Below are 27,825 nucleotides of genomic sequence, written 5' to 3'. Positions count from 1 at the left end.
TGAGTCCAAGCACCCAGCACTGAAAGACAAACCCATTGAGTTTCTTCAGAGGAAAAAACATGAGCAGCACGGGACAGAAGCTAAGCGCCGAGAGCCGCAAAAACTAAATTGCGGAATAGACTGGACATAAGGAACCTGGTTTGAGTATCGCTGTATTCCCATCATGTTTAACACCCCCGCCCACTGTCGGCCGGTCTGCAAGAATATTGTCAATTTTAAGCCGGTCCGCGGTGCAAAAAAAAAGGGTGGGTACCCCTGGTGTTTATACATTATCTCTACTTCTGGTACTTCTGGGTTGTGGGGTTTTACTTCCGGTCTTTTCTGCCCCGGTGCGCATGCACGTAACTAATTGATCTGGGGTCAATCTTGCCTTTTACTAAGGCCAAAATAGGGGATCTTGGGCTTAAAAATGTTGGTGACCACTATTCTACACAGAGCTCTGATCCTCAACATCAGCAAGGCTGTCTACAATTATCTGGATAGACAGAAGCAAGCAAGGCAATGAAAGTCTGCAGAACTGTGGCAAGTTTTCCAAGATGATTTGAACAACCTGCCAACTGATCTTCTTAAAAATCTGCAAAACAGTATACCTAAGAGTATTTTTAAGGCAACATGTCCTCATACTAAGTATTGATATGAATTAGTTTTGTTACTGTTCACTGCTCTTTATAGATCTTTTTGATATTTAGGAACTTTTCATTTCATTATTTTTGAAAGCATCACTTCACATTTGTTTTAATATGTGCCCAAGACTTTTGCACAGTACTGCACCTGCTTATTTCCACCCACTGCCAACGTAAACAAATGTAATTACTACTGAACTAACTCTTCATTTGAGCTCCATTACGAAAGTCAATGCTATTTTGTCTGAAATAAAGAGCCCATATGTGATTTAGATCTTAACACAGACCTGTTGAAATTTATCATTTCACATACAAGAGATAACAAATTACATTCTGAAGGCAAGGTTCCAGAATGCAAAGAGCTCTACTTTTTTTCCACCCAAATGCGAAAGGGTGAGAGGTAAATTAGTAAACTTAATGTCCGCATTGGTGCCTGTGGACATTTAGAATATTCCATATAGGCTGTACAAAATTAAAACTGGTTTGTACAATCCGAACTATACAGTACAAAAGAACCTAAATATCAACAGAAAGAAAACAGATAAATACCCATTGGACCACAAGACATAGAAGCAAAATTAAGCCATTTGTCCAATCGAGTCTGCTCTGTCATTCAATCGTAGTCAATTTATTTTTCCTCTCAATTCCATTCTCCTTGGCATCTCACTATAACATCTGACATCCTTATTAATCAAGAATCTATCAACCTCTGCTTTAAATGACTTGGTCTCCACAGCCACCTGTGGCAATTAATTCATTTAACATCCTCTGGCTCAAGAAATTCCTTTATTTCTGTTCTAAAAATACATCCTTCTATTCATAGCCTGTGCCCTCTGGTCCTAGAATCCCACTATTTGAAACATCCTCTTCATGTTGATTCCATTTAGGCCCTTCAATATTTGAAAGGTTTCAATGAGATCTTACATTATTCTTCTAACCTCCAGCAACTATAGGCCTAATGCTCCTCATACACTTTTATTCCTTCTACCGAAGTACATAACCAGGCACTTCCCTACATTATATTCAATTTGCCACTTCTTTGCTCATTCTATTTATCTGTCCAACTCTTTCTGTAGATGCCCTGTTTCAACACTAGCTGTCCCTCCACCTATCTTTCCATCATCAGCAAACTTGGCCATAAAGCCATCAACATTAACATACAACATGAAAAATAGCAGAGCTTTGCAGAATAACACTAGGCACCACCAGCCAACTGGAAATTGCCCTTTTTATTCCCACTATTTGCCTTCTGCCACTCATGTATCCATACAAGTGTCTTTCCTATAATACCATGGGTTATCTTGTTTAGCACCCTCACATGCATTAACTTGTCAAAGGCCCTCTGAAAATCCAAGTAAACAGCAACCTCTGATACTTCTTTGTCCATCTTGCCTAAAATTCCAACAAATTTGTCAGGCAAGATTTCCCCATGTTGACTCTGGCTTATTTTATCATGTGTCTCCAAATACCCTGAAAGCTCATCCTTAATAATGCCAATCTTACCAATCACAGAAGTCAGGCTAACTGGCCTATAATTTCCTGTCTTTTGGAGAGACATTTTCAATTTTCAATAGTCCTCCAGAACCGTTCCAGAAGCCAGTGATCCCTGAAAGATCACTACTCATGTTTCCACAATCTCTTCAGTTACCTCTTTCAGAACACGGTTGGGGGGGGGGGGGGGAAGAGAGGGTGTAGTCCATCTGATCCAAATGACTAATCAACTACCTTCATACCTTCCAGTTTGCCAAACATCTTTCATCAGCACTCCTGCCGCCAGAATAATTTTCCATTTTTTGGCATGCTGCTGCTGTCTTCCACAGTGAAGACTGCTGCATAGTACTTATTCAGTTCATACAACATCTCAGCAAATTCTAATAACAAAAGTTTTGCATTACATTGGTCTACATACAACTAAAATAATGTGCTGGTTAGAAGCACTGAGCTATCCAGCTTGCTACATGTTAGAGACATTGAGACTTTAAGTATGAAGTTGATTTGAAGAAATACAAGTCCCTATTTGAGTACAAAAAATGTAAAGACTAAAAAAAATCAAGGAAAAATGGACTTTCGTTACCTAAACAAAATGCTTAGAGAGAAAAAGGTTCAATTTACAGACTTGCAGGCTTACAAGATGTCCACAACATTTGACTGTCCCAAAGTGTAGTTGCTTAACGAGTGGACTTGAACTTGTCAAATTGTTGAACACACTCAGCTGGAGAAAACACATATTAACCAGAGTCCCTGAGATTCTTTTCAAAGGGATTTCTGAACTTAGTGCTCGAATAATGTTTCCATCCAGATGACACCCTAGACTGCAACTTCAGATCAGAAAGATACCACCATGAAACCTGCCGTACTTCCTCGGCGCTGGTTTGAGCATCGAAGCTTCAGGCTCCGCCGGCATTCGGTTGGACACTTGGTGCGAGGTGCGGCTCTGCACCAAAAAAAACACAAATAGAGCACAACCCAGGGGCAGGCGGGCCCAACACTGCCAAAAGTTGGATTGGGGCACTAGGAAAGTGGACGGGAATGGGCGAGGTGCCATGTCGATGCCGATTGCTGCGGGTGGTGAGAGGGGATTAGGGCAGCCGACCTGCCCGAGGCCGCTGGGGCCCGCCGTCGCGCTAGAACGTCTACTCACGCCTTGTCCACCAGCTCGCGCATCTTCCACATGTTCAGCATCATGTCGCTCGGGCAACGGCCACGCTTTCCAGCCCCCCACGTTAGAAAACACTCGGGGGAACACAGCCACCCGCCCCCCGTCAAACTCCAGCGCTCGGACAAAGTCAGCCAACAATTGGCGGCCCAGGAGTTGCTCAACAAAAAGACAGGGCCTCGACCTGCCGGTTACCAGCCAACCTCGCACACGTCAGCGCGTAACGCAAAGCTCCAACCGCCGCTACGTCACACACACTCGCGAAGCGCATACGCCAGTTCTGCGCAATACTCTGGGCGTTGTAGTTTATTACAGGAACGTTCATATTAAACATGCGAGGTAGCCGCCGATAAAACTACAAGTCCCAACAACTACACGATCCCTTCAACCATTTACTCCTTTGACAGGTAGTTGGAAAACATAAATCGCTGGTGTTGTTGGAAACTTTTATATTCGAATGTAGTTTTAATAGCTTTTATTTTTGTCCGAAAAAAAACATAATATTGTTGTGTTTCGTTTATATTTTATTAAGTTGGGGCTCCCAGTTAAATTCCATCGGGAACTCACATTGATAGTTTATTTCATAACCTCAGGATGTCCAAAGTGATTCACAGCCAATTACGATGTGTCGTCACGGCTGTGGTAAACGTGGCAGTCGAAAGAGTTCACGTTAGGCCTCACAAATAGTATTGGTGCAAATTTATTTATTCACCATTAATTGAAAATAAAATAACCACCAATACTGAAAACGTGAAATAAAACCAGAAAACATTTAGCAGGTCAAAAAGCATCTGTGGAGAGAAAAACGTTTTAATTGAAGATCTTTCCTCAGAACAGGGAAAGAGAGAAAAGTATTCTCCATTTTGGAATGTAATGTGGAAATTCTGAGATCGGCTGTTTAGATCAAACATAGAAAACCATTTTAATCATTGTAAACATTGATATTCAGAGACTAACACAAGGAAATCTGCAGATGCTGGAAATTCAAGCAACACACAAAAAATGCTGGTGGAACGCGGCAGGCCAGGCAGCATCTATAGGAAGAAGTACAGTCAACGTTTCGGGCCGAGACTCTTCGTCAGGACAGTCCTGACGAAGGTCTCAGCCTGAAACAGCTACTGTACTCTTTCCTATGTTCAAGAGGCTTTTAGGTGACCCTGTACAAGAATCACTCAAAGTTAACGTATAGGCACAGCTCACAGATAAGACAGATGTTCAAAGTCTATTGGAAATAAGGTTTATGTTCTAGGCTGGCAAGAAAATTTCCCCAATTCACCAAGACTGGAGTTTTTTCAAAAAAAAAATTGATATAATTTAAACTTGCTATTAACCTGACATTGAGGTTGAACTAAATACGATGGTAATGCTAATGCTGGAACTCTACGAGGTTGTCGGAAATTATGGGTAGTGTGGAGTGGAGCTATGGTTGGTAGCTAAAGTGATAGGCATAAAAAAAAATGGATGATGACCTGGTTTCTTCCCTTATTTTTGTAAAGTGATAAATTCAGATGTAAGGAACTGGCGAGACTTGAATCTCAAGCTATATTCTGTGAATGGTTCCTGCAAAAGTAGAAGTCTCCAAGTTGCTTGGCCAATCAAATCTCTTCATTGTCAGCTGTTGCTTTGATGTGCCAATGCACTGTCTTTTGTTCAGCTTTTTCTCAATGAGCTCAATGTGTGAACATCGAGTAGCTCCTCTGTATCCATTGTCAAGTGGTTATCAACAGAGCAATTCGGTTTTGCAAACTTCAACATCGATGTGCTACTTACAGGAAACCATGACGATCATTCACCACCTTTTGTCACAATTTTTAACAAGAAGCCTCAAAACAGCCCTCCCCAACATAGAGCACATCTACATGGAGCATTGTTGTAGGAAAACAGCATCCATTATCAGAGACCCCCACCACACAGGTCGTGATCTCTTCTCACTGCTGCCTTCAGGAAGAGGGTACAGCAGCCTCAGGACTCGCCACCAGGTTCAGGAATAGTTGTTACCTCTCAACCATCAAGCTCTTAAAGCAAATTTCACTCTATTAAGATAATTATTCAATTAAGGATTTATTCAGAATGCCTGCAAGAAAATTAATCTCAGGGTTGTATATGGTGACTTATATGTACTTTGATAATAAAATTACTTTGAACTTTGATGAGAGGCTTTCTAATATCCAGCGACCCTTTAATATTTGTAATACACTTGAGTATTGTAATTTTCAACCACAGGATCGTTCACAATTGTGAGCATTTTTCACACATTGTGAGTATTTCCACTTTCTCCACTGAATGCAGTATGAAGTTTCTTCCTTCTGTTTCTCGATATTTCTTCCTTAAGTTCATTTTAAACATCTATTAAGAGAGAAATAATAAGACAGAGAGTGCATGATGTTCTAGGGGCAATATTTGCTCACACATTGAGAACTGTGTGGATAGAAACATAGAAAACAGGTGCAGGAGTAGGCCATTCGGCCCTTCGAACCCGCACTGCCATTCAGTATGATCATGGCTGATCATCCAAAGGACCCTGTACCTGCTTTCTCTCCATACCCCCTGATCCCTTTAGCCACAAGGGCCATATCTAACTTCCTCTTAAATATAGACAATGAACCGGCCTCAACTGTTTCCTGTGGCAGAGAATTCCACAGATTCACCACTCTCTGTGTGAAGAAAATTTTCCTCCTCTCAGTCCTAAAAGGCTTCCTTAAACTGTGACCCCTCGTTCTGGACTTCGGAAACAATCTTCTTGCATCTAGCCTGTCCAATCCCTTTAGAATTTTATACATTTCTATAAGATCCCCCCTCAATCTTCTAAATTCCAGTGAGTATAAGCCTAGTCGATCCAGTCTTTCCTCTTATGAAAGTCTTGCCATCCCAGGAATCAATCTGGTGAACCTTCTCTGTACTCCCTCTATGGCAAGAATGTCTTTCCTCAGATTAGGGGACCAAAACTGCACACAATATTCTAGGTGCGGTTTTACCAAGGCCTTGTACAACTACAGTAGAACCTCTGTGCTCCTGTACTCAAATCCTTTTGCTACGAATGCCAACATACCATTTGCCTTTTTCACCGCCTGCTGTACCTGCATGCCCACCTTCAATGTACAATGACACCCAGGTCTCGTTGCATCTCCCCTTTTCCTAATCGGCCACCGTTCAGATAATAATCTGTTTTCCTGTTCTTGCAACCAAAGTGGATAACTTCACATTTATCCACATTAAATTGCATCTGCCATGAATTTGCCCACTCACCTAACCTATCCAAGTCACCCTGCATCCTCTTAGCATCCTCCTCACAGCTAACACAGCTTCATGTCATCCGCAAACTTGGAGATGCTGCATTTAATTCCCTCGTCTAAATCATTAATATATATTGTAAACAACTGGGGTCCCAGCACTGAGCCTTGCGGTACCCCACTAGTCACTGCCTGCCATTCTGAAAAGGTCCCGTTTACTCCCACTCTTTGCTTCCTGTCTGCCAACCAATTCTCTATCCACATTAATACCATACCCCCAATACCGTGTGCTTTAAGTTTGCACACTAATCTCCTGTGTGGGACCTTGTCAAAAGCTTTTTGAAAATCTAAATATACCACATCCACTGGCTCTCCCCTATCCACTCTACTAGTTATATCTTCAAAAAATTCTATAAGATTTGTCAGACATGATTTTCCTTTCACAAATCCATGTTGACTTTGTCCGATGATTTCACCTCTTTCCAAATGTGCTGTTATCACATCTTTGATAACCGACACTAGCATTTTCCCCACCACCGATGTCAGACTAACCAGTCTATAATTCCCCGGTTTCTCTCACCCTCCTTTTTTAAAAAGTGGGGTTACATTAGCCACCCTCCAATCCTCAGGAACTAATCCAGAATCTAAGGAGTTTTGAAAAAATTATCACTAATGCATCCACTATTTCTTGGGCTACTTCCTTAAGCACTCTGGGATGCAGACCATCTGGCCCTGGGGATTTATCTACCTTTAATCCCTTCAATTTACCTAACACCGCTTCCCTACTAACATGTATTTCCCTCAGTTCCTCCATTTCACTAGACCCTCGGTCCCTTACTATTTCCGGAAGATTATTTATGTCTTCCTTAGTGAAGACAGAATCAAAGTAGTTATTCAATTGGTCTGCCATGTCTTTGTTCCCTATGATCAATTCACCTGTTTCTGGCTGTAAAGGACCTACATTTGTCTTGACCAATCTTTTTCTTTTCACGTATCTATAAAAGCTTTTACAGTCAGTTTTTATGTTCCCTGCCAGCTTTCTCTCATAATCTTTTTTCCCTTTCCTAATTAAACCCTTTGTCCTCCGCTGCTGCTCTCTGAATTTCTTCCAGTCCTCAGGTGTGCTGCTTTTTTTTTGCTAATTTATATGTTTCTTCTTTGGACTTGATACTATCCCTAATTTCCCTTGTCAGCCACGGGTGCACTACCTTCCCTGGTTTATTCTTTTGCCAAACTGGGATGAACAATTGTTGTAGTTCATCCATGTGATCTTTAAATGCTTGCCATTGCATATCCACCATCAACCCTTTAAGTATCATTTGCCAATCTATCTTACCTAATTCACATCTCATACCTTCAAAGTTACCCTTAAGTTCAGAACCTTTGTTTCTGAATTAACTATGTCACTCTCCATCTTAATGAAGAATTCCACCATATTGTGGTCACTCTTACCCAAGGGGCCTCGCACGACAAGATTGCTAACTAACCCTTCCTCATTGCTCAGTACCCAATCTAGAATGGCCTGCTCTCTAGTTGGTTCCTCAATATGTTGGTTCAGAAAACCATCCTGCATATATTACAAGAAATTCTCTTCCTCAGCACCCTTACCAATTTGGTTCACCCAATCTATATGTAGATTGAAGTCACCCATTATAACTACTGTTCCTTTATTGCACGCATTTCTAATTTCCTGTTTAATGCCATCCCCAACCTCACTACTACTGTTAGGTGGCCTGTACACAACTCCCACCAGTGTTTTCTGCCCCTTAATGTTATGCAGCTCTACCCATATCGATTCCACATCCTCCAGGCTAATGTCCTTCCTTTCTATTGCGTTAATCTCCTCTCTAACCAGCAATGCTACCCCACCTCCTTTTCTTTCCTGTCTATCCTTCCTGAGTATTGAATATCCCTGGATGTTGAGCTCCCAACCTTGGTCACTCTAGAGCCATGTCTCTGTGATCCCAACTATATCATATTCATGAATAACTATCTGCACATTCAATTCATCCACCTTGTTACGAATGCTCCTCGCATTGACACACAAAGCCTTCAGGCTTGTTTTTACAACACTCTTAGCCCTTATACAATTATGTTGAAAAGTGGCTCTTTTTGCTTTTTGCCCTGGATTTGCCTGCCTGCCACTTTTACTTTTCACCTTACTACTTTTTGCTTCTACCCTCATTTTACACCCCTCTGACTCTCTGCACTTGTTCCCATCCCACTGCCACATTAGTTTAAAGCTTCCTGAACAGCAGTAGCAAACGCTCCCCCTAGGATATTGGTTCCAGTCCAGCCCAGGTGCAGACCGTCCTGTTTATACTGGTCCCACCTCCCCCAGAACTGGTTCCAATGCCCCAGAAATTTGAATCCCTCCCCCTTGCACCATTTTTCAAGCCACATATTCATCTGAGATATCCTCCTATTTCTACTCTGACTAGCATGTGGCACTGGTAGTAATCCAGAGATTATTACCTTTGTGGATGCAAGATGGCAGGAAATAATCTAACTAATTCTAGATATGTCTGCTTATCAACCAGCACGTGTAAATGGTGAGAGAGAGAATTAGTGATTTTTTCAGATCTAGATCTTTTGAAAAATATTGGACCAGCGTGTTATCAGGTTTGAAGTCACCAAACAGGTCTCCTCATATCAGCAGACTGTGACCAAGATTACAAACTTGTGCAGTGTGCTAGTTCTACTGAGATTATTCTACGGCAGTCCTTTGAATTCCAGTTTACATAGGAAATGGATGCTGTGAACACTGAATTCACTACATGCACATCCAACATCAGGTGCATGAATTTGGATTATGCACGGAATCCTCTGATTTTTGTGATCAGTGAAACTTCACCTGAAATGTTTGTGAGTGCAATCTAAGTAAAAACAAGTTTTGCATGATTACCACTGAAGTGAGCAGCACTAATCGAATCAAGTTTACAAAAAAATCACCCCAGCTCTGTACTTAATTCTTACAATGAGGTTTGAACCTTGGGTGTTCTGCCTCAACTATAATGTTAGAAATGCCTTTCCTTTTATGTGCACAAAAACAGCATTGAACCTCATCCTTAAAACAGTTTTTAAAAGTCCGGTTAAAATCCCAATCTTCAAATATGGGGTTACCAGAATACTTTGGGATTTCCCAGGGAAATGTCACACTGCACCAGTTTCGATATACACAAGGTCTCATTTTCCTGTTCATTGCCTCACAGCTGTGACCTTGGAAACCAGCTTTTAATGGTTCATGTGCAGAATACAACCAGCACTCTTCCAGCTGTAGAGGAGCCCTGCTGCTTCAAGGATGGATAGTTCTTTAGTGGGCAAGGGCAGGACAGTACTACCAGAGGATTCTAGACAGGTTGTCAAAGAGCAATATACAGAGGAAGGTCACAGTCACTATCCAGTCGTGGCAGAAGGTAGCCAAACAAAACTATGTAATATTACATAAATGCAACATGACTACATCTTTGGAAGCTTGTAGTGGTAGTAAATTTCTGTGCTTTTGTGAACTACAGATAAAGTAAACTTTCACTCTGGATGTATGGAGACTGGGTGACAATGAGCAGCAGGCAGTGAGATTTGGCATGATTAGTGGCAGGAACCTGGAATGATCCTGAAGCCAGAAAACTAAAAATGACCTTAACCTTTATGTTCACAACATTTGAGGTCACAGGAAGTTATAAATCTTGATGATAATTGTCCATGGACTGCTTCTCAGAGAAGGAGAGCTGTAAGTATGGTAGACAATAAACTCCGAAGTTAAGACCTTTTTTCCCCACATCTGCGTGATCTCCATGGCTGCCGATAATGTCCTGTTGCTTATGATCCAGCCTCCTGTCATCCAACCAGAAAAATGTTAGTTGTAATTAAACATCCATTGAATGTAGAAAAGTTGTTCAGGGTGCATCAAAGACTCACTGTTAAATACGAGCAGCATGAAGAGGATGCAGAGTTAAAACCTGGTTGCTTTGGATATAAAATAGAACTGTTGGTTTTTCTAATAATTCAGGTCAGAAATTATGCTAATACCTAATATTGGGCATTCCACAATTATCAATGTGCTTTGAGGGAATTTCACACCAAGACAATGATCTCATGCTAATGGGAAGCCAGGGTAGAATTCTCCCTAATTCAAAATAGCCTGGAAATGGACATAATTTTGCTCAATTCTAGATTGAACTTATTTTTCAGGACGCTGTTCCATTTTCTCTCAATGCTGTGGGAATTTGAGGGTGTGTACATCAGGCATTTCTAAAAAATTATCCAGTTGTCAACAATGAGAAAATCCAACTTGAAAACATTTTCCTCTGTCAGTTGCAGAGCAAGAATTTTTTTCACTCCTCTCAACATTTCTTCTTGTTGATCTTCATATAAGACTATCTTCACAGATTGAATGCTCTTTTTTCAGTTTTCTTGTTTCATCAGTTCTCTCCAGAAATATTTGCTGCCTCTGAAAGTCAGCCTAGTAATCATTCCTTCAGTATGAGCTTACGGCAAATGACACAATTATAGAAGTGGTATTAGTTTATTATTCTGACATGTACTGAGACACAGTGAAAAGCTTGCCTTGCCTACTGTTTATACAGATCAAATCATTACACAGTGCATTGAGATAGAACAAGGTAACATAATAACAATGCAGAATAAAGTGTAATAGCTCACTGCTATGCAATATAATAATAACATAGATTATGAGGTCAAGAGCCACTAAAATTCAATCCATATTGCTGTGTCAATTAGGTACAGTATATATTTTACAAAAGGATTTGCACATTTGGCTCTAGAATTATTCTCATATTAATCTCTGACTGGGAAATAGCATTGTGTGCATAAAACCTGGAAGTCAATTCAGCAGATCAAACTCCAGAACCTTACTGAATTCAGCAAATTTTTACTTCCGGCATTAGGATCTCCAGGTTCTGCCGCACAATCAAAGTTCACGGTAAGTTTACTATCGAAGTACATACATGTCCAAAAGACCATAAGACATTGGAGAAGAATTAGGCCATTCGGCCAACAATTCTGCTCTGTCATTTGATCAAGACTGATCCATTTCCTTCTGCATTTTCCCGTAACCTTTCATGCCCTAACTAATCAAGACTCTATCAACATCCACCATAAATATGCTCAATGATGTGGCCTCTGCAGCAGCCTGTGGCAATGAATTCCACAGATTCACCACGCTTTGGCTAAAGAAATTCCTCCTCATCTCTGTTTTAAATGGACATCCTTCAATTCTAAGATTGTACCCTCTGGCCCTAGACTCCCCCACTATAGCAAACATCCCCTCTAGATCCATTCTACCTAGACCTTTCAATACTTGATAGGTTTCAATGAGATTCCCCCTCTAAATTCCAGCAAGTACAGGTCCAGAGCCATCAAACACACATGATAACACAAGATAAGCCTTTCAACAGTCCTGACGAAGGGTCTCGGCCTGAAATGTCAACAGCACTTCTCCCTATCAATGCTGCCTGGCCTGCTGTGTTCCATCAGCATTTTGTGTGTGTTATTGTTTGAATTTCTAGCATCTGCAGATTTCCTCGTGTTTGCTCTTTAAATAAGCCTTTCAATCCTGGAATCATTTCCATAAACCTCTTTTGAAGCCTCTCTAATGTCAACACATCCTTTCTTAGATAACACGTGCAAAACTACTAACAATATTCCAAGTGAGGCCTCACCAGTGCCTTATGCAGCTTCTGCATTACATCCTTGTTTACATATTCTAGTAATCTAGAAATAATAGCTAACATTGCAGTTGTCTTCATCATCGCTGGTTCAACCTGACTCCCAAATTCCTTTGCAACTCAGATTTTTGAATTTCCTCTCCCTTTAGACAATATTCTACACATTTATTCATTCTACCAAAGTGCATGACCACACACTCCCCAACACTGTATTTCATCTGCCACTTCTTTGCCCATTCTCCTAATCCAGTCTTCTAAGGCACCTAGGAGTGACTTGAGTAGCTGCAGTGCTCTCAATGGATGCGATTGAATAGACCCGTTTCAGTCCGATACAGTTAAAAGGCTTCCAAGGTCAGTACAATCAACAAAGATGTATTAATGCATTTAAATGAACTATCATTGCTTAAAACCGATGGAAACAACACCGATTGTGGTCGAAAGCGCCCACAGAGGATACCTCAGAGGAACTGTGGGTGTAGAGCTGGGTAACAAGTGCATCTAAGGAAACGGGGTTTTAAACTCCTATACCGACTATCTAGCCAGCGCACATACAGTCTCTGGTGAATAAAATCAATGATCTCAGAGATAGGGTGCTGATTCAGAGGGACAGGACTGCGTGTGTCCTTTGTTTCATGGAATCCTGGTTCACCTCTTCCGTACCGGATGCAGCAATCCAGATCGATGGGTTTACTATACACCGTCAGATAGATCTACAGAGTCTCTCAAAACCAGAGGTGGAGGAGTATGCCTCATGATCAACTCTTCTTGGTGCATGAATATATCAGTGCTGTCCCAATCCTGTTCACCAGACCTGGAATATCTAGCAGTAAAATGCGTCCTTTTTACCTACCATGGTAGTTCTCTGGAGTCACTTTAGCTGCAGTTTACATTCCACCTCAGGCCAATGTCAAGCAGGCTTTAGATGATCTGAGCAATGGGATCAACATGCTCAAAACAGCGCACCCTAATGCCTTCAGCATCGTTTAGGGAGATTTTGGCGCACTGGCGCACCTCAGGGGTGTGTGCTTAGCCTTCTGCTCTACTCTCTATATACACATGACTGAGTGGCTAGGCACAGCTCAAATACCAACTATAAATTTGCTGATGATACAGCCATTGTTGTTAGAATCTTAGGTGGTGATGAAAGGGCGTACAGGAGTGAAATATCCCAACTAGTTGAGTGTCAGGTTGTTGCTGCGGCACCACTCCACATCAGAAAGACGAAAGATCTGATTGTGGACGTCAGGAAGGGTAAGATGAAGAAACACATACCAATCCTCATAGAGGGATCAGAAGTGGAGAGAGTGAGCAGTTTCAAGTTCCTGGGTGTCAAGATCTCTGATGATCTAACCTGGTCCCAACATATTGATGTAGTTATAAAAAAGGCAAGACAGCAGCTATACTTTATTAGGAGTTTGAAAAGATTTAGTATGTCAACAAATACACTCAAAACCTCATATAGATGTACCAAGAAGTGCACTCTAACAGGCTGCATCACTGTCTGGTATGGAGGGGATACTGCACAGCACCAAAAGAAGCTGCAGAGGGTTGTAAATCTAGTCAGCTCCATCTTGGACACTAGCTACAATGTACCCAGGACATCAGTGTCCATTATTAAGGACCTCCAGCACCCAGGGCATGCCCTTTTCTCACTGTTACCATCAGATAGGAGATATAGAATCCCAAAGACACAGACTCAGCGATTCAGGAACAGCTTCTATCCCTCTGCCATCCGATTTCTAAATGGACATTGAATCTTTGGACACTACCTCACTTTTTAAAAATATATAGTATTTCTGTTTTTGCATGGTTTTTAATCTATTCAATATACATAATTGATTTATTTGTTTATTTATTATTATTATTTTATTAATATTTTTTTTCTCTGCTAGATTATGTATTGCATTGAACTGCTGTTTGTAAGTTAACAAATTTCACGTCACATGCCAGAGATAATAAACCTGATTCTGATTGTCCTTCTGCAGACTCCCTGCTTCCTTAGCAGTACCTGCCCCTCTTCATATTGTCTGCAAACTTGGCCATGAAGCCATCAATTTCATCATCCAAATCATTAACATACACTATAAAAAGGAACAGTCCCAACACTGGGCCCTGTGGAACAGCACTGGTCTCTGTATCCAATCAGAAAAGGCTCACTTTATTCCCACTTTTTTCCTCCTGCCAATCTGCCAATGTTCTAACCATGCTATTATTTTTCCTATAATACCATGGGCTCTTACATTGCAAAGCAGCCTCATGTATGACATCATTTCAAAGGCCTTTTGAAAATCCAAGTCCACAACATCCACCTATTCCCTTTTGTCTATTCTGCTTATTATTCCCACAAAGGATTCTAACAGATTTGTCAGACAAGAGTTTGTCATGGTCTGGTCTGTTAACTACATGTTTCAGTTAATTTCCTTTTCTCCATGTTCCACTGGGGCTCCTTGATTAGGGCACCTGATCCTCATTCGAACTGGCAGCATAAAAACTCTGGCTTTCATCTACCCATTGCTGGTTCATCACTGTAGCCAGTGCGGCTTTGCTTGTCCCAGGGCAGCTGAGAATCGTGGACTCTAAGTTGCTTCGGTGCCTGTGGCTGCTTAGAGAATTCAGTCTTTTTCATGTCCAGCTGAATTGCTAGCCATTTTCCCGCTACTCCAAGCTAAGATACAAATTCTGTCATTTTCATGTTCTGTTGAGATTTGCTGGCCAATTGTTGCTACTCTGAGCTGCCAAGAGTAAGGGACTGTCTTCCAAGCCGCCATGAATAACGGGTCATCTTTCGAGCCGCCAAGAATAAGGGACCATCTTTATGAGCTTCTCCTGTCTAGAATCAAATGGACTGTCATTGTTTGGTTTCTGTCATCTCGTTTCCAGCTGAGTAGGTCCAGCCGTTTGCCGCTACTCCCGGTTGGGTGTTCTGTCTCTTCGTGTCTGGCTGAGGATTGCTGGCCATTTGCCACTCCTCCGAGCCAAGATATGAATCGTCTGTCTTTGTTTGGTGTTGGCGTCTCAGTGCTCCACGTCCAGGCTCCAAGTCCAAGCCCAGTGCAGGTCCAGGCTCCGAGTCCAAGTTCAGTCCAGGTCTAGGCTCCGAGTCTGAATCAAGTCCAGGTCCAGGCTGCAAGTCCAAGCCCAGTGCAGATCCAGGCTCCGAGTCCAAGTTCAGTCCAGGTCTAGGCTCCGAGTCAGAATCAAGTCCTGGTCCAGGCTCCGAGTCCAAGTCATGTCCAAATCCATCTCCGTGCCAGTGTCCTGCACTTGGGTCCACTCCCTACGCTCATTGCAACAGAATTTCCCTTAAGAAAACCATGCTGACTTTAGCCAATTTTATCATGTGCCTCCAAGTAACTCGCAACATCATCCATAACAATTGACTCCAACGTCTTCCCAACCACTGAAGTCAGGCTAACTGGCCTAAAATTTCCTTTCTTCTGCCTCCTTCCCTTATTGAAGAGTGGAGTGACATTTGCAGAGTTCTAGTCCTCCAGAACCATTTCAGAATCTAATGATTCTTGAAGGATCATTGTGAATGCCTCCACAATTTTTTAATTACCTTTTTCAGAATGCTGGGGTGTAAACAATGAGGCCCAAGTGATGTATCCACCTTCAAACCTTTCAGTTTCCCAAGCACCTTCTCCCTAGTATTAGCAACTTGATGTACCATCAATAACTCTAGGAGACTGGAGGTGAACGATAGGCTTTTATTAACAGCGGAAAGGGAGCACGACATGTCGAAGAATGAGGGAGGAGCAGTGCCCCAATCGCCTTTATATAGGGGTCTATGGAAGGAGCCACAGGAGCAGTCAGCAGAGGGGCGTGTCCAGACAGGTATACATAGTTTACCACACAACTACACTCACTTCTACCCCCTAACCCTCTCAAAAAATCCAGCATACTGCTTGTGTCTTCCACAGTGAAGACTGATGCAAAATATTTACTCAGTTCGTCCACCATTTCCTTGTCTCCCATTTCTACCTCTCCAGCATCATTTTCCAGTGGTCCGATATGCATTCTCACCTTTCTTTTATGCGTTTGGTAGTCTCTTTGATATTATTGGCTAACTTACCTTTATATTTCATCTTTTCACTCCTTATGGCTTTTTTGTTATCTTCTGTTGGTTTTTTAAAAAAACTTCCCAATACAATAACTTCCCACTAGTTTTTGCTCTATTATATGCCCTCTCTTTAGCTTTAATGTTGGGTTACAATATGTATACAAAATGATACAATATGTATCCTTGAATGTTAAGCTTTCAGCCATGATTCAGTGATACCCATAACATCATAACATGCAAATCTATAACTGTACTACAAGTTCATCTACCTTATGCTGTATACTGAGTGCATTCAAACATAACACCTTCAGTTTTGTATTTGTCACCATTTTTGACTTTGTCCCCATTAAACTGCAACTAATTCCACTGAGTGCAATTTTGCCCTATCATCTGCCTGACCTTCCTGACAGTCTCACTATACATTGCTTCTTCTTGTATATCAACTGCCCCATCTTCAGCCCGATCACTCCAGTTCCCATTGCGCTGCCAAATCCAAGTTCAAGTCTTATGTTTGGAGGCCTATAAATAACTCCCATCAAGGTCTTTTTACCCATGTTGGTAGAAGATCAGCTAACATATTACATATACATCATGCATTCAAATGTAACACCTAGAGTCCTGTGTTCATCACCCTTTTCAATTTTTCTTCCATGTTACTGCAAGATAAAATTCTTATCCTTTTCTAAACTTTTTGTCTTTATTTTTTATTTATTCTGGAGACTTTTGTAATCTCTCCTGCGCTCTCCTTCCTTTCTAATTTATCCTCACTTTTCCAGACTGTTGAACCTATCCCTGTTATGTAGTTTAAGACACTCTTCAACCCATCTCACAGCCTGCAATTATGGCCTATAAACTGCCTATCCTTTCTCACAGTCTCAGTACACACTGCACCTACTTGTATATTATATTTACTGCCATGTCCTCTACCCTATCACCAGTTCCCACCCCCCTACCAAATTAGTTTAAACCCTCCCCCACAGCTCTAGCAAAACTGCCCACAAGGATATTGGTCCCCCTTGGGTTCAGATGTCAACCATCCCTTTTGTACAGGTCATATCTCCCCCAGAAGAGATCCCAATGATCCAGAAATCTGAAACCTTGCCCCTGTACCAATTCCTCAGCCAGGCATTCATCTGCCCAGTCATCATACTCTTAGCCTCACTGGCACATAGCCGAATCAGAATCAGAATCAGACTTTAATCGCCAAGTACCTGTGCACATACAAGGAATTTACTTTCGGCAGATGTTGTCTCTCTGCTCATAACAATAATAATGATAAATATAAATGAAGATATAGATAATACGTACAGGTAGTGCAATTCAAGTAATAGTTAGCCGACAGTTAACCGGTAGTTAACTGTTCAGCAAAGTGACCGCAGTAGGGAAAAAACTTCTCCAGTGCCTATTAGTCTTAGTCTGGAGGGATCTGAAGCGCCTACAGCAGTGAAGCAAATCAGAGATTACTACACCGGAGGTTCTGCTTTTCAGCTTTCTATCTCGTTCCCTAAATTCTCTCTTCAGGACCTCTTCCCTTTTCCCACCCACACCTTTGGTGTCTATATGTACCAAGACTTATGGCTGCTCACGCTCCCCCTTTAGAGTGCTGTGGACCCAATCTGAGATGTCTCTGACATTGACACCTGAGAGGTAACACACCGTCCAGGTGTCTCTATCACATCCACAGAATCTCGTGTCTACTCCTCTAACAATGGAATCCACTACAACTACTGCAGTTTGCTTCTGTCACCATATACAACACTGAGATTCATCTTCTTGTGGGCATACTCAGTAAATCCAAGATCCATAATAGAATCATTAAAGAACCGCACCCAAGGGGGCGGACAAACAACCAACATGCAAAAGGCAAAAACTGTGCAAATAGAAACTTGAAAAGAAATAATAATACTAAATAAATAATAAAATATGAGAACATGAGATTAAGAGCCCCTGAAAGTGAGTCCATTGGATATGGGAACAATTCAGAGATGGAGCAAGTGAAGTTGAGTGAAGTTATCCCCACTGGTTAAACCTGATGATTGAGGGGTAATAACTGTTCTTGAAACTGGTGGTGTGAGTTCTGTAGTGCACCTCAGAAATTTCAACATTATTTAAAAGGTCACTACAATGTAGAATTAGGTATAATGAAAGATTAGTGCACATATTCCACAAATTACTTTGAGCTCAGTCAGGAACAGGAAAAACAACTTTTTCACAACTATGGGAGGAAGAAACCTGCAGCTATCTCCATTATAGAAAGGTTGGCAGGAGTAGCAGATGGACTAAGTGGTGCAGTGCTGTAAATGTAAAATAATAAATAACTTTGATGTTTTTTTCCTCTTTGGAAAATTAGAGTGAGAGTAAATTATAATGGAGATACAAGGGACTGGATATGTTGAACCTAGACCAAAAAGCAATCTGCTAGAGGAATTAAGGGTCAAGCAAAATCTGCGAATAGGAAGGAATGTGGTGCTGCAGTGTTGCAATCTGGAACTTGAATTCCTTTCTCCTCAACCCACAGATTGTTGAGTTAAATTAATGAGATAGGCAAAGCGGTAGCTCAGAGTCACTCCTTCATGGGTGTTTCACAGATAATTCCATAGGTGCTGCCTGACGTGCTTGTCTCCAGCATTTTCTTAGACAACTTTAGTGAGCATATACTGGAAGGATGCAGTGGTGAATCTGCTGAAATGATTTTTCCTACAAGACCGCCCGGAGGAGCTCCCTTTGCAGTGTTCTGGACCTGATAGGAAAACCCTCCAGCAATCATAATTATCTTACTTAATGCTCGTTACATCTTCAGACAACAGAGAGCTATCTTGATTCCCACTGACCCAGGCTTCTTGATGCCACAGATGACTAATTATAAGTTTAATGAACAGGTCAGTCATTTCCCTCACCTGTGGCATTCAGTTCTTTTATCCATGTTTTGATGAGGCTGGTAATAAGCTCTGAATTGAAGTGATCCTGGTAAAATACAGTTTGGTTGAGAATGAGTGAGTAAGTGACCCTTGATCACATTTTTGACAAGCCTGCAATTATTTAGTCAATTATTTCCATAATAAGATACAGGAGCAGAATAAGTCCAGTTGGCCCATCGAGTCTGCTCCGCCACTTCATCATGGCTGATCCATTTTTCCTCTCAGCCCCAATCTCCTGCCTTCCCCCTCCATCAAGAAGTCTATCAACCTTTGCCTTAAATATACATAATGACTTGGTTTCCACAGCTTCCTGTGGCAATGAATTCCACAGGTTCACCACTCTGGCAAAAGAAATTCGTTCTCATCTCTGTTCTAAAAGGACACACCTCTATTTTGAGGCAATGTCCTCCGGTCTTAGACAGTCCCACCACAGCAAACATCCTCTCCGCATCCACGCTACCAAGGCCTCTTACCATTCGATAGGCTACTGGGAAGTTGGTTTTAATACTTAGAAGATGACCAAGACCCAGAAATATTTTGTTTATTCTGTTTCTGTCTGCAGAAAATATATGGTCATCTATTTAAATGTAATGAGATAGCCTAAGTAGTAATTAAACTTTAAAAAAAACCATCACTAGCTTTCTAGGAAACCCCTTGGTTAAACTATTTTTGTTTAAGTATAAATAATTATCAATATAATTGAAATATGGTATGCATTACCATAATATTTCAAGTTCCTATCTCAGCTTCCTAATGATGACTCTAAATGTTGTGTCTAAGATGTGGGTAATTTAACAATGTATGATATTGTTTAAGAAAATGCTAATTATGACATTTCTTGAAAACAAATTTTGTTTGTTCTCATATTTTGCAAAACTATCTGGGATCCGCAGGAAAAGAATACAAAATAAATGTATGAAGATATGTTATCATTAATTTTACCGTAATTGAGTGGTTAATAAACTTTTTTTGGTGTGTCATTTGTAAGAATTGAAATTGGCCCAGAACAAACAAATATTACAATGGAGTACAGTGGAGAAATACCACTAACAGACAAAAAAATACAAAGGGATGACAGAAGTCTAAAGCTAAATGAGGAATTGCTGAAAATACTGAGCAATTGGAGCAACTTATCTGAAAATGAAACAAAGCCCATTCTTTATTGGTGATGATTTGAAGACCTTGCTTTGTGTTCTTCAAAGACGTGGCCTAACCAGCTGGATATTTACAGAATTTGCTAATTTTATTCACTTAAAAATGATTTATAGAAAGCTGCAGGCCATCAACATAATACTTGGGGAAGGCCCTAGAATCTATTAGTGCCCATGTTTATTTTCTTCCTTATCTTGGAAGGTCCCTGGAAAATGAATATGAAAATGAAAATGAAAATGAAGCAACTCTCACCTATAAGCACAGTGTTGCAACAAATAAAATAAGTACCAATTGTTCATAATTTATTAGTTACTATTACATTCAGTTATTACTTTTAGTATTTTCACAAATACAGAGTATCTTGACAAATGCCAGGAGTATCATTAAACTTCCTAAAAAGAACTTGCCAAATATAAAATAAAGAGTGCAAATTTCAATGTAGGTGTCATTGTTAATCATTATTTGATTCAAGGCAGTAATTTCTTTTTGTGAATTGAACATTTAAACGTAATCATAAGCCAGTGAATAGATTGTGATGTACACTGCATTTGACTACAGTTAGGTGTCCCTGCCAATTTTGTCTCAGTTAAAACTAGGGAGAATAGTACCCGTATATTTTGCCTAAATAAGCCACAATCTGATTGATGACATCCATGAATAATGCTCAATATTAAATGACCTAGTCAGAAGGCTGTGATTAGAAGATTGTTTAAAAAAAGCCTCACTTTGTGGGTATAGGGAAATGCATTGCATGAAGATGCAAACAACCCCAAACTTCCCAACCTGTGTAAGAGTTATACAAGATGGAAATAGGCTGTATGGCCCAATGAGTTCACATCACCCATAAAGTACCCTTTTGCACTTATCCAACACTAATCCCATTTTATTCTCCTTCTATCCCCATCAACTCATGGGGCAGCACAGTAGCATAGCAGTTAGTGTACTGCTTCACAATGCCAGTGACTGGAAGGTCAGGATTCAATTCCTGCTGCTGTAATAAACTTTGAATGTTCTCCCCATGACCGAGTCAGTTTCCTTTGTGTGTTCCAGTTGCCCCACATTCCAAAAGATGGATGGGTCAGGGTTTGTAAGTTGTGGGCATGCTATGTCAGCGGAAGCACGACACCCCCAGCACATCCATTGACTGTGATGCAAACAGCACATTTTGCTGTATATTTTGATGTACATGTTATCAATAGCACTAATCTTTTAAAAAAATCTTGTAAACCAATGGGAAGTGCTCGGTTCAGGTGATACAAGCACCTTAGCTGATCAATGAATGGTGGCAGCAAGATCAGCAGAAGGACTATCACTGGCATGACAAACATCAAAGTCCAAAGTGTCAAAGTAAACTTTATTACCAAAGTGAGATCATTGGTAATGGGAGCATTTCAATGATTTCAAGTGAGTGTAGTTATCCCGTTTTACTCAAGAGCCTGATGGTTGAACTGTTCTTGAACCTGATGGTGCGAGTCCTGAGGCACTTGTACCTTCTACCTAATGGCAGCAGTGAGAAGAGAGCATGGCCTGGTGGTGTGGATCTCTGATGATCGATGTTCCTTTCCCATGGCAGCATTTTATACAGTTGTGCTCAATGCTGGGGAGGGCTTTACCTGTGATTAACTGGGCCAAATCCATTACCTTTTCTAGGGTGTTCCATTCAAAGGCATTGGTGCCATCATACCAGGCTGTGATGCAGCCAGTCAATACATTTTCCAAGATGCATCTGTAGAAGTTTGTCAAAGTTTTAGATGTCATCCCAAACCTCTGCAGGCTCCTAGGGAAGTGGAGGCAAGGCCATGTTTTCTTCACAATTGCACTCACATGCTGAGTCTAGGACAGGTCCTCTGAAACAGAAACACCCAGTAATTTAAAGTTACTAACACATTCCACCTCTGATCCTCCAATGAGGACTGGCTTATGGACCTCTGGTTTCCCTCTCCAGAAGTCTATAATCAGTTCCTTGGTTTTGCTGACGTTGAGTGAGAAGTTAATGTTATAACACCATTCAGCCAGATTTTCAACCTTACTTCTGTATGTTGATTCATCACCAGCTTTGGTTCGATCCACAGCAGTGGTATCATCAGCAAGCTTGAACATGGCATTGGAACTGTGCTTAGCTACATTTAGCTGGATACTTCTCTGTGGCACAGTTAGTCCAATATCTAGGGGGCATTAAAAGATTTAAAACATATTGAACCATAGAACCATAGAACATTACAGCACAGAAACAGGCCTTTAGTCTCTTCTTGGCTGCCTAGTCCCATTGCCATTGTTCTGCCTAGTCCCACTGATCTGCACCTGGCCCATATCTACTCTCTCAACAGGATACAAAATATTTCTCATAAAAGTACAACATCGAAGTTGAGTTTATTGCACTGAGGTAGAGAAAGGTAAAACAATAAGAATGCAGAATTAAGTGTAACAGCTACAGTGAAAGTGCAGCACAGGTAACAATCAGGTGCCAGAGCAACCTGGAGGTCAGAAGATTGCCAAACTTGTTAGAAGGTTTATAAGAACGTCATTAGTAATTTGTAGAGATTTTAAATTTAAAAGAGTAGTGTGATAATAATAGAAAGATTGGGTGGATCTGCAGAAGTTATTATGCTCTGGCACCTCCTTGGTTCAGGCACTTAGCATCATATTAGCAACATTCGCAAGAAAATCATAAACATAAATTATACGCCATTTTTACAAGAAGACAATCTTTAAGGTAGGCTTTATATTGATCTTACAGAGTGATAGGTTAAATGAGCAAAGGTGATGTAGGGGTAAATCAGGTTAGGTTATCTAACCTCCAGAGGTTAGATAAATGAGAGATGATCTTATTGAATTGTGTAAAGTTATTACTGGGCCTGACAGAGGTGTATGTAGAGTTGTTTTCCCTGGCAGGGACATCAAGAACCAAGGTCATTGTCTTAAAATGAGGAATCAGATATCCGGGCAGAGGTAAGAAAAAAATGTCTTTGCCCATGGGTAGTGAATCTTTGAATTTTTTTTCCCTCCAAGAGAGTTGTGGAGTCTCAGTTGCTAAGCATATTCATGTCAGAGAACAATTGATACTTCAAATACTGAAGAAATCTAGGCAGCAGCTAAATGATCTTATTGAATGGTGGGTCAGGTATGCAGGGGGAATAACCGATATGTGCTTCTATTTCCTATGTTCCAAATGAGCTCAAAATCAGAATCAGGTTTAATATCACCAGTGTATGTCATGAATTTGTTGTCTTTGTGGCAGCAGTACAATGCAATAGAGAAAAGGCCTGTGAATTACGGTAAGTATATATATAGTAAATAGTTAAATTAAATAAGTAGTGCAAAAATAGAAATAAAAAAGTAGTGAGATAGTGTTCATGGGTTCAATGTCCATTCAGAAATCAGATGGCAGAGAGGAAGAAGCTGTTCCTGAACCATTGAATGTGAGCCTGAAGGCTTCTGTACCTCCTTCCTGATGGCTACAATGAGAACAAGGCATGACCTGGGTGATGTGGGTCCTTAATGATGAATGACACCTTTTAGAGGCATCGCTCCTTGAAGATGTATCTAATATTCTTGAAATCAGTGATGTTACTTTAACATCAGCCATAAGAGCACTTCTATATTTCTTCAAAGCAGTGAAATGCAAAGAGTTCTCATGATTGATACTTAGATTACTAATAATCAGATGTTATTGTCACATTGCTGTTAATGCAACCTTGCTCTTGCTATTTGTGTGCCATATTCCTACAACACAATAATGAGAAGTGTTCAAAGCTACTTCCTTGGCAGCAAAGTGCTTAGGCACATAATGGTGAATGAAAATTGCTACATAAATATAAAACTTTTTCAATGCCATTTCAAAAGTTTCCTCAGAGAGCACCTCATAGTGATCACAATTGACATTGAAACACATGTTTATCAAGGTTACATTAAAAATGAACAGGCAATAATGTTTTGAAAATAATGTTGTCCAGGCATTGCAACAAATAATGTTTCCAAAGCCAGCAGATTCGAAGATTTATTTAATTAGGAAGAAGGGACTTGCGTTCAGAAAATGTAGAATCATTGTGGGTAGAGTTAAGAAACTTCAAGGGTTAAAAAAAACACTGATCGGAGTTATATGCAGGCCTGCAAACAGTAGCCGATATGTGGGGTACAAATGACAATGTGAGTTAGAAAAGTTGTGTAAATAAGGGAAATCATGAATTGGTCTTGGAGAATTTCAATATAAAAATATGAAAATCAGATTGGTGCTAATTCTAAGAAAAAGAATTTGTAGAATGCTTTCGAGATAGCTTCTTAGAGAAGATTGTGGCTGAGCCCACTAGGGGAAAGGCAATTCTGGGTTGGGTGTTATGTAATGAACCAGATTTGATTAGAGAGCTTCAGTGTCGGAACTCCTCACCTCAACCTTCACCTTCAACCTATCATAATCATCGTAGAATTCATCCTGCAGTATGAAAGGAGAAGCTAAAGTCAGATGTATCAGTATTACAGTGGACCAAAAGGAATTACAGAGACATGAGAGAGGAGCTGGACAAAGTTGATCGGAAACAGCGATGACAGCAGAGTAGAAATGGCTGGAGTTTGTGGGAGCAATTCAGAAGGTGTATGATTGATTCATCCCAAAGAAGAAGAAATATTCTGAAGGGTGGATGAGGCAACTGTGGCAGATAAGGGAGGTCAAAGACAGCATAAAAGCAAAACAGAGGGCTTATAAGATATCAAAAACTTTGGGAATCTAGAGGACTGGGCAGCTTTTTAAAACCAACAGAAAGCAACTAAAAAAATGAGAAAAAAGATGAAAAATGGTAAACTAGCCAAAAATATAAAAGAAGATAGCAAAAGATTTTTCAGATATATGAAACGAGAGGCAAAAATGGATTTCGGACCGCTGGAAAAAGCCACTCAGGAGGTAGTAATTGGGGACAAAGAAATGGCAGACAAACTCAGTAAGTATTTTGCATCAGTCTTCACTGTGGAAGTCACCAGCAGTATGTCAGAAATTGGAGAGTATCAGGGGGCAAATGTGAGTGGAGTCACTATTACTAAGGAGAAGCTGCTTGGGAAGCTAAGAGGTCTGAAGGTGAATAAGTCACCTGGACCAGATGCTCTGCACACCAGGATTCTGAAAAGGTAGCTGGAGAGATTATGGAGGCATTAATAGTGATCTCTCAAGAATCACTAGATTCTGGAGTAGCCCCGGAGGACAGGAAAATTGAAAATATCATTCAACTCTAAGAAGTTAGGGAGGTAAATGAAAGGAAATTATAGGCCAGTTAGCATGACTTCAGTGACTGGGAAAATGTTGGAGTCCATAATTAAGCATGAGGTTTTGGGGTATTTGGAAGCACATGATTAAATAGGCCAAAGGCAGCATGATTTCCTTAATAGGAAATCTTGCTTGACAAATCTGTTGGAATACTTTGAGGAAATAACAGGCAGGAGAAACAAAGGAATGTCAAAGGATGTTGTTTACTTAGATTTTCAAAAGGCTTTTGACAAGTGCTGCATATGAGGCAACTAAACAAGATAAGAGCTGATGCTTTTACAGAAAGATATTTGCATAGATTGAAGATTGGCTGACTGGCAGCAGGCAAAGACTAAAGAGGGTCTTTCCTGCTTGACTGTCAGAGACTAGTGATGTTCCATAGGGATTGGTGTTGGAACCACTGCTTTTCACCTTATATGTCAATGACCTGGATTTTGGATCTGATGGATAGGTTGCCAAGTTTGTGGATGATACAAAGATAGGTGGAGGGTCAAGTAGTATTGAGAAAGCAGGGAGTCTGTAGAAGGACTTGACCAGATTCCAAGAATGGGCAAAGAAGTGCCAGATGGAATATAATGTAGAGAAGTGTATGGTCATGCATTTTAGTAGAAGGATGAAAGGTGCAGCATATTTTCTAAGTGGGGAGTAAATTCAGAAATCAGAAATGCAAAGTGACCTGGGAGTCCTCATTCAGAATTTCCAAAATGTTAACTTGCATGTTGACTTAGAAGTAAGGAAGACAAATGCAATGTTAGCATTCAATTCAAGAGGACTAGAATATAATAACAAACATGTAATGCTGAGTTTTTATAATGCATTGATCAGGGTGCACTTGGGATATGGTGAGCAGTTTTGAACTAAGAAAGAATGAGCTGGCATTGGAGAGGGTCCAGAGAAGGTCCGTTCATGAAAATGAACCTAGGAATGAAAGGGTTATTGCATGAGGAACATTTGATGGTTCCGGGCCTGTAATTGTTGCAATTTAGAAGAATGAGGGGTATCTTGTTGAAACCTATCGAATCTTGAAAGGCCTAGATGGAGTGGATGTTGAGAGGATGTTTTATCTGCTGTGCGAATATAGGACCAGAGGGCTCAGCCTCGGAATAGAAGGATGTCCCTTTAAGACAGAGATGGGGAGGCATTTCTTCACTCAGAGGGTAGTGTAACTGTAGAATTCATTGCCACATATGGCTGTGGAAGCCAAGTCATTGGATATATTTAAAACAGAGGTTGATAGGTTCTTGATTAGTCTGGATCTGAAAGGTTACAGGGAGAAGGTAGGAGAATGAGGTTAGAGGGGATAATAAATCAGCCATGATGGAATGGTGGAGCAGACTCAATGGGGCAAATGGCCTTACTCTGCTTCTATTTCTTATGGTGTTATGAAACTTATTTCCAGTGGAATAAAAAATTACACTCAGTTTCTAATGCGTTTCACTAACAAACAGGCTTATGCATTGTCCTTTGTCAAAGAACATGCAAAACCAAAATACGTGAAATGTAGGAACCTTAACAAAATGCAAGATGGGTTGAACAAAGTTCTTAATTTTCACAAGAGGATTTCTTGGACAGTTTTCACATCACAGAGATTTCTGCCCTTTGTATCTGTATTTAAGGCAATTTGAATGCCAGAGTTCAGAATCTGAATCAGATTTATTATCACTGACATATACAATGCAAAGAAAGAAAATTAAAATAAATTACAACAATAAATAAATAGCGCAAGAAAGAAATAGTGAGGTAGTGCGATGAGTTCATGCATCATTCAAAAATCTGATGGTGGAAGGAAGAAGCTATTTCTAAACCCTTAACCGTGGGTCTTCAGGCTCCTGCATGTCTTTCCACATGGTAGTAACATGAAGAGGGTGTGTTCTGGATGTTGAGAGTTCTTAGTGATGGATGCTGCTTCTGAGATTCTACAAACATCAGAGGTGTCATCAGCAAAATTATAGATGGGATTTGAGCTATACTTAGCAACATAGTCAAAGACTAGAATAGTGGGCTATGTATGCATCCCTGAGGTGCACCTGTGTTGATTGTTAGTGAAGAGGTGTCATTGCTGATCCACACTGACTGCAGTCTCCCGAAAAGGAAGTCAAAGATCCAGTTGCAAAGGGAGGTACAGTGGCCAAGGTTCTGAAGCATTGAGATTAGTACTGAGAGGATGATGGGGCTGAAAGCTGAGCTTAATTGATAAACAGCAGCCTGACTTATGTTTTGCAATCATGAAATATTCTTGTTTGGAACT

General features: G+C 40.6%; 1 protein-coding gene across 1 annotated transcript in view; it reads right to left on the bottom strand.

Annotated features, from left to right (window-relative positions):
• clint1a (clathrin interactor 1a) overlaps positions 1–3,500 on the bottom strand; it is a 199,759-nt gene extending 196,259 nt beyond the window's left edge. Inside the window, exon 1 of the mRNA XM_059989986.1 lies at positions 3,265–3,500. Within this exon, the coding sequence (XP_059845969.1) occupies positions 3,265–3,308 (44 nt within the window). The 5' untranslated portion in view covers positions 3,309–3,500. The remainder of the gene's footprint in view (positions 1–3,264) is intronic.
• Between the last annotated feature and the right edge of the window lie 24,325 nt (positions 3,501–27,825).

This window comes from Hypanus sabinus, chromosome 15 (assembly GCF_030144855.1).
Source record: "Hypanus sabinus isolate sHypSab1 chromosome 15, sHypSab1.hap1, whole genome shotgun sequence".
NCBI classification, from domain to species: domain Eukaryota; kingdom Metazoa; phylum Chordata; class Chondrichthyes; order Myliobatiformes; family Dasyatidae; genus Hypanus; species Hypanus sabinus.
Note: the sequence above shows the minus strand (reverse complement) of the source record. Positions and strands in the feature narration are given on the sequence as shown.